The sequence below is a fragment of the Panthera tigris genome, chromosome C1 (genome assembly GCF_018350195.1).
Source record: "Panthera tigris isolate Pti1 chromosome C1, P.tigris_Pti1_mat1.1, whole genome shotgun sequence".
NCBI lineage: Eukaryota > Metazoa > Chordata > Mammalia > Carnivora > Felidae > Panthera > Panthera tigris.
The window spans coordinates 4,057,042-4,069,749 of NC_056667.1; the positions used below are offsets into that span (position 1 = coordinate 4,057,042).

The 12,708-nt window shown below is 64.7% G+C and overlaps 1 protein-coding gene across 6 annotated transcripts; it reads right to left on the reverse strand.

The window, feature by feature from the left end:
• Positions 1-212: 212 nt before the first annotated feature.
• Positions 213-11,621, reverse strand: GPR153 (G protein-coupled receptor 153). 6 transcript variants are annotated; one of them, XR_006221280.1, is made up of 9 exons: positions 9,804-10,592; positions 9,296-9,462; positions 7,592-7,809; positions 7,033-7,500; positions 6,148-6,577; positions 4,483-4,675; positions 3,964-4,148; positions 2,880-3,803; positions 213-384 (listed from the first exon to the last, which is right to left on the reverse strand). XR_006221280.1 is itself a non-coding variant. In XM_042996665.1 (9 exons), the coding sequence occupies exons 5-9, from the start codon at positions 7,386-7,388 to the stop codon at positions 3,141-3,143; spliced, it is 1,827 nt and encodes a 608-aa protein (XP_042852599.1). In that variant the 5' UTR covers positions 7,389-7,500; positions 7,592-7,809; positions 9,296-9,462; positions 9,804-9,893; positions 11,497-11,621; the 3' UTR covers positions 1,158-3,140. The 6 variants fall into 6 exon arrangements, 5 of the variants coding, with proteins under 5 accessions (XP_042852599.1, XP_042852600.1, XP_042852601.1 ...); XM_042996665.1 differs by lacking the exon at positions 213-384 and adding an exon at positions 11,497-11,621 and having other exon boundaries at positions 1,158-3,803; positions 9,804-9,893; XM_042996666.1 differs by lacking the exon at positions 213-384 and adding an exon at positions 8,088-8,576 and having other exon boundaries at positions 1,158-3,803.
• Positions 11,622-12,708: the final 1,087 nt, after the last annotated feature.

Sequence of the window (12,708 nt, forward strand, 5' to 3'; positions counted from 1 at the left end):
ACAGCCCACCCGGCCGGCGCGCTCTCTGAGGCCCGCCCATCTCAGAAGACCTGCCCCGAGCTGCCCCAGCTCAGCAGCCCGCCCTGCCGCCAGATGCTCCGCCCACCGCTCGGGTCACCCCACACCCCGCAGCGCGCGGCTCCTGAGGGTTCCGGCCGCCGGACCTCTGTTGCCGCGACAGAACCCGCGACCCTCGACAGCCCTCCGAGCGCTCTGCGCCTGTTTATTCTTCCGGAAACGAGGTCATTGCTGTGCTCCGACCCTAGCCCGGGGTCCCGGTGTTCGAGGCGCAGCCTGGGGCTGGGGGATGAGAATCCTGCGCCAAGCCCTGGGAGGGATCCTGGCATTTCCAGCTTGAAATTCAGAATACAGACAGTGGCGAACCTGTGAGATAGGTACAAAGAGACCACGGAAGTCCAAATTTCTCCCACGATGCCTACTGGGGTGCATCTTTTGAACTACAAATACTGACTTTCTATAAAACATTTCCCATTTAGGGATACCCCTGCTTTGCTTATGTGTGCTAAGCCCGTTCTGGTTAGAGTGCGGGGAGAGAGCGGCCCGGCTCCCCTACTCCGCCCATCAGTCTCTCTGGAGCGCAGACGGGGAGGGGTTCTCGGCTGTGGCGGTCGGGGGGGGGGCCGCCCCTGGGGTCTCGGCCTCCTGCTGCTTTGGGGGCGAGTGGGGGACAGGAGCAGCCGCACTAATCCCTCTGCCAGCCACTAGGTGGCGACCTTATACCGCGGACCCAGGGAGCGGCCTCCAAACTCGTACCCGGGCTGGAGCGGGTCACCACCAGGCACGATAGGTCTGGCGCCCCCAGGCCCTGCCCTTCTTGCTCTCCCGAACAGACCTCACAGAGGCTAAACGTCCCTGAAGCCACTCCTGGTGCGGAGGCTGCCAACTGCGATTATAGTGCTTCTCCTGCTATTAGCGCTGTGGTGCCCACCCCACTGCTCTGTCCTGCCGCTGGTCCAGGCCATCCTGGCTCCCTGGGTGGGGCTGCAACGCTGGCATAGAAAAGGGGCACTGGCCCAAAGGATGGCGCCCTAGGAGGACTTCTGGACCCAGAGGGAGAGACACTTGGGGACAGCTGGCTAGCAGTGCTGCTCTATTCTGGAAAGGTGTTTCCATGAAACCACCCTAGGAATGCCAGGTGCAAATCATAGGAAGTTTTTATTGTATTCTGTACAGAAGAGAAATGCTCAGTCGTCAAAAAACTACAAACAGATTCCTGGCTCTGGGTGGGTGGTGGTATAAGGACAGAGCTCCCTCCCCTGTGAGCCTGGGGCCAAGCTGCTTCTCAACGCAGCAAATAGGACTGGCGGCTGCACAAAGTGTGAGGGGGAGACCCAGGCCCCAGGGTCCTCCGTCTGGGGTCCTCCCTCCTTTTTATTTTTGTAAAAACCATAACTGGAGGGATTTGGGGGTATCATGTCTCCCTGCAAGTATTGCCATTGGATATGAAATACAGAGTAAAAACCCAATGTGACAAGTGGGCCGGCCTGAGCAAGGGGTGGGGTGGGGGGATGACACAGTGGCTAGCTGATGATCTCTGCCCCCACTGGACATGTGGGTCCTTGAAGGCACAGCAGCATTGGCCAGAGGTGGCCCCTCCCGTGGCTGGGGCTCTACTGTGGTTTTCTGTCCCGCTCACCTGTGGCTGGCTCCTCCCTGCCCAGTTACCCCACAGCCTAGAACCAGTGGCCTCCAAACCATAGATGGAGCCAGGTAATCCCCTATTCTCAACCCCCCCCGCCCCCCTCCCCGCCAGGGCCTCCTCTGGGGCCAAGACCTTGTCAGGGGGGTGAGGAAATGGGCGTGACCACGAGGGGCCGGGGCAGTGTTGCAATCCCAGGTGACAGAGCAGGAGGGAACATAGGGCCGGCAGGCTCCGTGCTGGCCCTGGAATCTGCTAGGGGAGGGGCTGGGGGTGGGGCTCAGGTGTAGGGGCCATTGTGTGGAGGCAGGGGCCAGGATGACGCAGCCTCTGCATTTGCCCTTGTCCTTTCAGCTCAAGGTCACAGCTGTTCCTGGGCTTCTCCTTAGCCTGAGCCTAGGGTCTTTCTCCAAAGAATACCCAGCAGGCCCTTCCCCAAGACCCATGGCAAAGCCAGGAGCCCTGTCCACGGGTGAGGGAGGACCCTCACCAGGGACCCGGCCCACAACCTGGGAGGACTCTAAGCCAGGATTCCTTCCCTGGGGCATCAGGATAAGGAAGCCCGTTTTCCCTTTCTTCAGTTCTTTCCCATCACGGACCCATGACTTTCGTGATGGGAGTCACAGGCTGACTTGGTGGGGACACAGGGATGGCAGAGTGATGAGGGTGGGGGGACACTAACAGTGGTCAAGGTGGGCGGTGGAGGAAAAGTGCTGTGCTTTAGCTGGGGTGTGTCCCTGGGGGGCCAGGGGCACTGAGAGTGGGAGGCCTCAGGTGCAGAGGCCACACCGGGCCACACACTGAAGACTGATGCCCCGCAAAGGGCCCACAGAGGGCCCCAGATGCTCTCACACCCTGTCCATTGAGGAGCCAGTGCACAGGGACCAGGAGACTTCTCCCAACAGTCCTGAGAGTTAACATGGTCACCTGCTCAAAACAGATGGGGAAACCGAGGCAGAACTGGTCAGCAGGAACACCTGCTCAGAGAGCTTGTTTGGGCTTTGAAGACCCCTGTGCTTAGAGACCCTCTGTACCCTGCCCCCCACGGGGGTGAGACAGTTACAGTGCAAAGTGGAAAGTTAGGGTGTAGCCCGGTGGCTCCCGCAGGGCTGGGCTTTGCTCCGTCTTGTGGTGGCCCTGTTCCTGGGCTCCCGGCCGCCACCCCCATCCCCCCAACCCAGCTGCCCCGGGGCTGCGCGAGGTGCATCAGGGCCTTTACCCAAGCCAGGCTCGCTCTGCCCCGAGATGCGGTGCCCAGCAGCTGGTCCGTGCCCGGCGGTCGTCCAGGGCAGCCGCCGTCACTCCAGGAAATGCCCGCGGCTCAGTCACGCAGGGAGAGCTGGCCCACGGCCAGGCGCCGTCGGCGGGCCCCGCGTGGCGCTGCCCGGAGCCCGGCCTGGGTCAGCGCGGCATCTTTGGTGCTTTGGTCCCTGCGGGCGGCCCGGCCCGCCGGGCGCGCGTGGGGAGGCGCCGGTAGGCCCTAGGACGCGGAGCCCAGCGAGTCCGAGTGCAGCGTGACGTAGCCCGAGGACTCGGAGGGCGAGCTCAGGAAGCTGCTGGTGCTGCCGCCGCCGCCGCCGCCCCCCGCCGCGCGCAGGCCCCCGGGCTCGCCCCACGACGCGCTCAGGCCGGTCCGCAGGGGCCCCGCGCGCGCGTGCACGGCCGGGCGCGGCCCGGGGCTCCGCTGCGCGCCGCCGCCGCCAGGGGGCGCCGCGTCTTCGCCGGGCTGGGCGCCGTCGAGGAGGGGCCCCTGCGGGGCGGGCGGGCGGCGCAGGGCCTGCGGCTCGCTCTCGAAGGCGGTCAGCGCGAAGGCGTCGGGCAGCAGCGAGGCCGAGGCGGAGCGGGCGCCGGGCCCGGGGCGGAGGCGCGGGCTGCCGGGGGGCGAGTCGCGGGCGCGGCGCGGGCCGCCGTCGGGGGCGGGGGGGCGCAGCGACAGCAGGCTCTCGGCCGAGCGGCGGCGCGGGCGGAACGGGGGCGCGTCCTCCGCGAAGGCCAGCAGGCTGCCGCGGCGCCGGTCAGACCCAGAGGGCAGCACCAGGGCGGCCAGGTCCTCGCCCGAGCCCCAGCGCGGCAGGAAGGCGGGCAGCGGGACGGCGGCCCACACTTCGGCGTCGTCGTGGGAGAAGCGTCGCGTGGGCGGGACCTGTCAGGACGGGCGGGGTTAACCCGGGCTGCCCTCCTGGAAAACGGGGACCGACGCGCGGCTCAGAGAGGAAAGGCCTTGGGGAGATCACGATACTTCCCGCCCCCCCCCCCACACACACCCGCATTTTGGGGGTCTCAGGCCCTGCCCGGTGCCCTACCTGCAGGTACTGTGTCTTGTCCTCCTGCAAGGGCCGCAGCGGGTAGAACTGGGGCAGGCCCCCCTCCAGGGCAGAGAGCTCATACTTAGCCATCCTGTCCAGGGCCACAAAGTCACCTCCATAGCTGTAGTCGAGAGAGTGCTCCAGCACCAGGTCCGGGGGGATGCCACCCTCCAGGCTGGTATCTGCAGGGTGGGGCAAAAGCTTAGGGGCCACGGAAACCTGGGGGCATCGGAGAGTGAGTTCCAGGGACCCTCAGACACACTCAGACACACACACACACACGCACACAGGGCAGAGTCCTGAGTTCAAATCCTGGCTCTGCCACCTTTTGGCTGTGGGGCTGGGGGACTCACCTGAGAGGAGAACACCCCAGGAGACACTTAGGTCCCTTAGGGGTTCAAGGCCATTTGAGCAAGGGGTCCCCTCAGTGCCATGGGGTGGTCACCTGACAGCTGTCACCCTGCTGACCTCGCCCAGGCCCCCTTCTCCCTGGGGCCTCTCCCAGGTCATCCTCACCATTGTCTGAGTCCTCGTCGTTAGCCATGAGGGCCACGCACTTCTCCCAGACGGCCTTGAGGTCGGCGCGGTAACGGTCGCAGGCCCAAAGGAACGCGGGCAGCAGGAGCGCCTGGGCCACGGAGCACCACAGCACACACAGTGCCATCCAGGGCGCCGAGGCGTCCGCCCGAAGGCTGCTGAAGCTCACCACCTGTGGGCACAGGGCTCGGCCTGGCACCTGGCAGGACCCCCTTCCCCCTCGCCCCTCACTTCTCCCGCGTGTGGGAGGAGGAGGCAGCAGACGCAGCTACGGGCTCTTGGGCCGGAAGGAGCCAGAGTGTGAGGGTAGAAGTCCGTGTCCGGCAAGAGCCGCCGGCTGCCCAGATGCACGGCCAGAACCCACCGAGTGCACAGATGGTCCTTCACATGACGCCGGGCAGCACGGGGCGGGCCTTCCCTCACGTCGGCCTCATGACTGCCCAAGGAGAGAGGTGGGGGTGTGCTTTACCAATCCCTTTTTGGGAAGAGGAAACCGAGGTTTGGAGAACCAGGTCTCAAGCTTCCCAGTTCAGGGACTTTTTTTGCCATCCTCACTCCTCCGCGGCCAGTGGCCTCCTCGCTCTTCCCCTGCGTGGTGGTGGATGCAGGGAACTCTCCCCCAGGAGAGTTCCTTCCCCCACCCAGAGTGACATTTAATTATTCCCCCATCAGAGCAGAGTGGGTATGATACACTCATCACACTGGTTCCACTATGTGAGCTGTGTGACCCTCGGAAGGGTGCTGAACCTCTCTGGGGCTCAGTTTCTTCATCTATGAAATGGGCCAAGAACACCCCACAGTGTGAAGTGAAGATCTCAGACACCATACCAGGCCTGCAGCGTGGAGTGAGCTCCATAAACAGCACCCCTTTCCATGCCCTGAAGGGAAGGTGGGGGGACGCTCTTCCTCCACCGCTGTCCCCTTGTGGCTCTGCAATTCTACACACGCCCCTTCTCTCCATCAGCACAGACTGGAGACGTAGGGCCCCACTGCACACAGGAGAACCCAGCCCCTGGGGGAGGGGGTAGCGGGCCCACAGGTTACCTGGGACTGCATCCTGAGTTTGTCCCCTATGAGGCTGCCACCCCACTTGTCACCTTCTGGAGCTAGTGTCCTGCCATGACTCCAGGGACACAGCCCTGCCTAGCTGCTTGGACAAAGTCTCGGGCTGGTCCTTGCCCCTAGACCCCTTCCTGTCCCACTCCAGACCCTTCAGGGGGCTGGGCTGGAGCCCTGTGGGTGCGAGGCCATGGCTGTTGAATCCAGACTTTATTCTTGGGGTCAGGTGGTCATGTCACTCCACGTCCTACATCCTCTGCTTCAATGGGCCTCACTCTGGTAAGAAACGTCCCTACAGTGTGCCAGAAAGATCCTGGGGTCTGCAGTCATCTGACTTGGGCTCAAGTCCTAACACAGCTGCCTTAACTTTAGGTGGGTCATTTACCTCTCTGAACCTCAGTTTCCAAATCTGCAAAACGGGATGATGATGATGATGATAATGCCTCCCACCCCACCCCCGCCCCCACCCCCACGGATTGGGTGGGAGGATTCAACCACCTGACGCCTGGAGCGTGCCTAACCCCAGGGCTGTCCCGGAGCCCAAGTCCCCCTGACAGGCTCCCGCCGGCTGACAGTCTCACCCACCAGCACGGGGAAGCCCATGAGGCAGTCGTAGATGATGACGATGGTGGCCACCAGGCCCGTGATCTGCAGCGAGGTTTTGGCGGGCTCAGAGCCGTCGATGGAGGAGCGGCGCTTGCCCTGGGCGTCCTCCACCACGATGGTGGGCACGGTGAAGGCGCGGCGGCCGGCCCGCGGCCCCACCTGCACAGCCAGTGTCTGGAAGAGGGCGATGGCTGTGCAGACCACACCCATGGCCACACTGCCGCCCACCAACAGCAGGAAACAGACGCCGAAGCCCAGGCCGATCTCTGCCACGATGAAGCGGCAGCCGTGGGTATAGAAGCGCTCAGTCGTGTCGTGCCAGCCGACGGCAGGCAGGGCTGACAGGATGAAGGACACCATCCAGATGCCCATGACCGTATGCACTGCCTGTTTCTTGGCGTTGCTCAGCCTGACACAGAGCAGGGACAGGAGCGAGGTGTCACTCACCGGGTCTTCCCGGAGCCCCGGGGGGCCTGCAGAGGATCCCCGACCACCCCGGCCCCGCCCCGTACATCACAGTCGTGACAGTCGGCAAAGTGGGGCCTCGTCCCTTGCACGGGGGATCCTGATGTGTGTTGTCACACGTCCCCCCACCAAGCATTTCTGTACTGGATACCGTGGACCCCCAGGCACAGCTACACGTGCATGCCAGCTGGGGCCCAGAACAGCCCCTCCGGAGCCTCCCTGTCTGCCCCCAGCGCGACACAGGTGTGGCACCACAGCTGGTGGGGGGGGGGGGGTCGTCAGCACCCTGGGGCCGTTTGTGGGTATAGACGCCCCTCGGGCCTCTATGCACTGCCCACAAGCCCCCCTCTATCAACGCCAGGTCCGGAAGTGCACACGTGCACACGCCCGAGAGCTCACCGGTAGTTGACCGGCCAGCGGACCATCCACATGCGGTGGTAGGAGAGGGAGGTGACGGAGAAGCAGGTGGCCAGGGTGAGGGTGTAGAAGGTGGAGACAAAGACCTTGCAGAGGCCCTCGTTCCACTCGTAGTCGGGGCGCTGCCGCCGCAGCTGCACCACGGCGTACGTGGTGATGGGCACCGCGACGTTGAGCATGTGGGTGGCCGCGAGCGTGCACAGCAGAAACTCCAGCGGCTTCCACTTCTTCTGCTTGGCACCCACACTCAGGATGCCCCAGGCATTGGCCAGCAGGGAGAGGCCTCCGCATGCCAGCCAGCCCACCGCACTGCCAGGCAGCCGCCGCTCATCACTCATGGTGCAGACGGGCGCCGGCCGGCAGCTGAGACATCCTCCTCGGGGCCAGGCCTCAGCTGGGAGCAGCGGCCCTCACACGTGGTGGCTCGGAGACACCAGGGACCGCGAGCATCTGCAGTGGGGGAGAAGCCGATGAGTGCGTGGGGACTGTCCCTCTGGCTCCTTAGAGTGGGGGATGGAGGGGTCTCCTGATGCACCATTACCTGTACGGTCCTGGCTTGAGCTGGGCTGCTTTGCCTCTTCTCTACTCCGAGGCCTCCAGCCCATGTCCCTGGCACCCAGGGGACACGGCCAGGGGTGCCCAATAAAGTGCAAACACCCTCCCTTCCGCCTGCTCCTGGCCAAGGTCTGGGTCTGGGTTTGCTTCCAGGACATCTGTGTTCATCCCGGCTGGGCGCTCTTGTCCCCTGGTGCCCTGGCCCTGCCCAGGAACCAGCACTCACCATAAATGTCCCCAACCCTCACACAGCCCGCATGATGCCTCCCCGGCGCACATCAGGGGCCCTTATCTTAATCAGTCCCGCTTCGTTTGGCCAAATGAGGGCATGCCTTAGAGGGTGAGCCCCCTGAAGCTCCCTGTGCAGCAGGGGTGATCTGGCGACCACTTCCATGGCCAGCTTGGGAACGGGCAGCCTGCTTTGCCTGGGTCAGCCCCCCGCACTACCGCAGGCCAGGGGTGCAAACTAAGCTCCAGCCTACCAGCTGTGTGGCTTGAGCAAGGCTCCTGCCCCCATGTCCTCTGGAACGGGGCGATGATGATTCCTCCAGGGTGAGGCTGGGGCGGACAGCCGCCGCATCTCTAAAGCCCTGGGCCGGGTCTCACACCCAGTGGGCGATCTGGGTGGTGGTCACATTCATGCTCTGGGACCAGGTCTGGCACACGGTGGTGCTCTGGGGAGCTGATCAGTATTATGCTATGGATGCCTCGGACAGCATGGGTCTGTAGACAGCCCAGGGACCAGACCTTGACCCCAACGAGGAACGGCTGACAGCTGACAGCCACGAGCCAGGGACACAGGAAGTTGGGCAGAACGCGCATGTTGGAGAGGCGCTCCATACTGCCAGGCGGCCAGGCAGAGTCTCTCCCTCCTCCTTCCGAGCCTGGCAGCCCTAAGCTACTTCCTCGAGTGGAGCACTGGCTGGTCCTTCTGATATGAGGCCGGGACAACAGGACAATGTGGCCATAGCCTGGAGCAGGCAGCATGAGGAGAAGTACAATGCTAGGTGAAAGCCTACTGCGTCCTCTGCCTATACTTGGCCCTTCTTACTCAAGCGCCTGTTTAATCTTACCGGTTGCAATTCTCTTGCCCCCAGCACTTTTGAGCAGCTGCTGTACCAGACACAGCCATGCCATCCCCCGGGGACTGTTTCCAGCTTGGGATGGGCAGGACACTGCAGGCCCCTGGCCCTCAGGGCAGGGTAGGAAATACCACTCGGCCCTTTCCTGTCTTGTCCGGGGGTTCTTTTGGTCTATCTGTGGCCTGAGCCCCCTGGACGCTGAGGGACCTCTGAGGGATGCATCTTATCCGCCCCTGCTGGGGGCCTGCCCAGACCCGTGACCCAGGGGAGGAGACTGTCCTCGACCATACCAGCGCTCCTGAAGGCCTCCTACGGGGTTGGGGAAGTTCTGGGGCCAGGGAAATTCCCTCCCAAACAGCAGGCTTCTGCGTACAGAGCTTCCTCCTCTTCCCCACCCCAGACCCAATGTGGGAGACGGGGTGGCCCCGTCGGACCCCCCACCAGCCAGCCATTCCAGTGTCCAGCAAAGCTCTTTGATATCAGCATGCATGAGGCCACGTGGGGTGGGGTAAAGAGCTGCTAGACTCTGCCTCTAGCTCTCCAGCCAATTACTTGACTCAGTTGGGCCTCATTTTTCTCATCTGTAAGCTGGACACGATAGTACCTACCTCGGACAGTAGATACACTATGCCAAGGAATGCAGCCAAGCACACAGTAAGCATTCGATAAATGCTTGCCAGGTGGAAGTCCGTACCACAGCCCTCTTCACTCGCTGAGCTCGGCTGTCCCTTAAGGGCCAAGACCCTGAGCTTGGAGGTGTGGGTAAGCCTCAGACCTGTGTGGGTAGACACAGTCACCCCAACCGGAACCTGGGACAGCCCGGCTTTGGGGTGAGGAGGGCACAGGGTGTACCGAGGGGTCTAGAGCAGGCAGGGTGTGGGTGCCGCTGGGGGGCCAGAGACCACAGACAACCAGTGGTCTTTACATTGTCAAGTAGGAAGCTGGATTCAGCACGCACGTGGTGGGCCAGCATCTATTTCCACCCACGTCGGGTCTCCCTGGCTGTCATATTGGGAGGCCTTCCCTCAGATGCCCCACAGGCTCTGTCCGACCCCTGTAACCCTGGGCCCTGTGGATCACTGGGGCAGGGTGGTGGGGAAGGTGCCAACGCACAACCTTTCACGGTGCCGGGCCTTCCCCTTGTCCGGCCTAACCGTCTCTCACTGCAGGGAAAGGCTCTAGTTCCGTGGGCAGAACGTGCCTTGCCTGGAGAGGGAGGAAGCGTCTTCCCGTGAACAGGCGCACTCCTGGTTAGCACCCCCAGAGATTTTGCGTAATAAATACCAACAGCATCCCCATTTTAAAGGTAGTCAAACAAAGACAGGGGTTAAAACATTAGCCCCAAGCTATCATGTGCGTGAATCAGGACCCAACCTCCCCCACTCCCCGCCCTTGGCTGGCAGCTAAATCCTGGCCTCTTAAACCCAAGCCCAAACCCAAACCTGAACTCTAGCAGAAACAGGCATTTTTGGTCCTTGAAAAGAGGCTGCCTTTCAACCCTCTGTCCCTGCAGGATGGGTCCTACTCTTCCCACACTGCAGATGGGAACACTGAGGCTCAGAAGCCAGAGCAACACAGGGAGGAAGTATGAGGGCTGGGTTTGCAGCCCAGGATTCCTGAGAGTGGTGGTCCTGGGGACAGGGGAGAAACGTCACTGGGGTGGAGGTGGGGAGTGCATTTCCAAGGTCTCCAAATTCACAGTGAGAGGGGGCTTAACAGTGTAGGAACTGGGAGACCCCTTCCTCCAGGCTGATGACCAAAGACCCACTGATCACATGCCTGCTGTTCATTCTTCACAGGGAGCAGCGGACACTGAGGGCCAGACCCCGGGCTGGGCTCCAGCTAGTGCGGTCCGCACCCAGGTGTCGCCGCCCCCTGCTGGGAAGTTTCTTTCGCGACACACTCAGAGCGTCCCCCCCCCCCCCCCCCCAGCATTTCAGGTTGGGGCTTCCTGCCTCCCTCAGATCCTGGAACCCCTCTTTCCTCCCCTCCCCCCCACAGCACGTCGCAGGTGTGACCCGCCGGGGACCCCGCCGGCCCAGAAGACTCCCTCCGCAGGGTCCGCGGGCGGGGCCCCGGCGTGACGTCACGGTCCCGGGCCAATGAAGCCTCGTGGCCCCAGGGCTCTATTGCGCAACAAAGAGAACCCAGAACTTGAAAGGATTCCCCGGGCTCCCGCCGCACCCGCCCGGCTCGCGCGGGCCTCAGCCCCGCCCGCGCTGCCGCCCAACTGCCCGCGACACCCGGCCCCGCTGCCGCCCAGGGCGGGGCTCGCAGCGCGGAGCCTCCGCATCTCCGGCACGCCCCCCCCCCCCCGCCCGCCCGCCCCCCAACCCAGAGAGCGGTTCCTGCCTCTCGGCGCTTCGATACTCCCGCCCGGCCCGGCGCGCCCCAGCCTGCCGGTCCCAAGCGGAACCCCCGGCCCTCCCCAAGCCCGAGGGCGCGTCCGAGCTACGGCCCGGGAACCAGCCGTCCCCACGGATTACGCTGGGCAGGGGTGGGCCCAGTACCCCTAGACTGGCCATCACCGCTCCCAGCAAGCGGCTGCCGCCGGGAGGGGGGGGGGGAGGGGCGGGGAGGCGGGACGAAGGAAGAAGCGGCCCCTGGGAAGTTACCCCGAAGGTCCCCAAGTTGGGGGGGCGGTGCATGGCCCTCAGCGATGCCCGCCGCCCCGCGGACAGACCGTGAGACCAACGGACATCAGGCAGACCCTCCCCGCCCAGAGCTCTCCCGCCGGGGGAAGGGGGGGGGGCCTCATGCCCAGGGTCCTCCCACCCGGCCGTCCCCGGGCCCGGGCGGCGGCGCTCACCCTGCATTCGGGCGCCCGGGGCTCCTGCTCGCTGCTCCCGCCTCCGGCTCTGGCTGAGGCTCACGCGCTCCCGGGCCGAGCGCGGGCCGCCGGGGGCCGCGGGGGTGGCTGGCGGCGGAGCGGCCCGCGGGCCGGGGCATCCTGGCGGCGCCGCCCGGGGCCCGCGCGTTCCGCTCGGCCCGCCGCCCCTCCCTCCCTCGCGCCGCCGCCGCCGCCGCCGCCGCCGCCGCCGCGCTCGGCTCCCGCCGCTCGGCTGGCAGAGCTCGGGCGGCCGGGGGCGGGGGGCGGAGCAGGGCGCATGCCTCCGCGCCGCCCCTCGGACCGCCCCGCCCCCGGAGGCGCGGCCCACCGCCGCGTCCGTCTGTCTGCGCATCTGTGGGTCCTTGGTTTCCCTCCAGCCCTGCACCCCGCCTCTGCCGCGGCGGGCGCCAAAGCCCCTCGGGAGGGAGGCGCCTCTTGGGACGTCTGCGCTGCGCAGCGGCTTCTCGCTGCCGTCTCGGGTCGGTCCACTGGCCCGATTCGGCCTCCGAGCCTCCGGGGAGAGGAAAGGCCTGGAGCTCTGGGGGGTGGCGGGCCCAGGGGGCCTAGGACTGGAACGGACAGTGAGAACCTAGGGCCGGGCGTGGGGCCCAGGGAGGCCTTCCCGGAGGAAGCCACATCTATGGTCAACAATAAGGGTGGGGCTGGAGGGGACCTGGGGCGCCTGAGGACTAGCGACTTCCAGGAACTGGGGAGTCGGTCAGGATCAGGGGCTGGGGTAGGGAGAGGCGAGGTCGGGCCAACTAAGGATTCAAGCTTCTCCTGGGTTCTGGGGAGGTCCACCGTGGGATGGTGAATGGACCACGGGTCTGCCTGGTTGTTGCCCTTCACCCCATGGGCTCAGGAATGTTCTCTCAAACTGGAGGACGTGGCGGCTGGGAGAGGCCAGGCCTGCAACTCAGCACTCCTGGTCCCCGCCTCAGGAGCTCCCCGCCGCCACCCCCCTCCCCCACCTTAGCATTTCTAGCGGGGGGCACAGGCATCCAGAAGGAATACTATTGGTCTCCTTGATGGGGGCCTCTGGAGACTCCTGGAGTCTTGGTCTCCCATCCCTACAGAGGACCCTGCCTGTCTCTTCAAGGACACCCATGACCACACACACCCTTGGGCACAAGGCCTCGAAGTCATTCTGGGCCGCTTGGCACGTCACTGTCCTTCCCATGCACCTGGGAA

Excerpts from the sequence above, each read along its gene's own strand:
- GPR153 (XM_042996669.1), bottom strand. The coding sequence starts at position 7,388 with ATGAGTGATGAGCGGCGGCTGCCTGGCAGTGCGGTGGGCTGGCTGGCA. Across the intron at positions 4,676-6,147 it reads TCATGGGCTTCCCCGTGCTG|GTGGTGAGCTTCAGCAGCCT; the intron begins GTGGGTGAGACT and ends CTGTGCCCACAG. Across the intron at positions 4,149-4,482 it reads CGACGAGGACTCAGACAATG|ATACCAGCCTGGAGGGTGGC; the intron begins GTGAGGATGACC and ends CCCACCCTGCAG.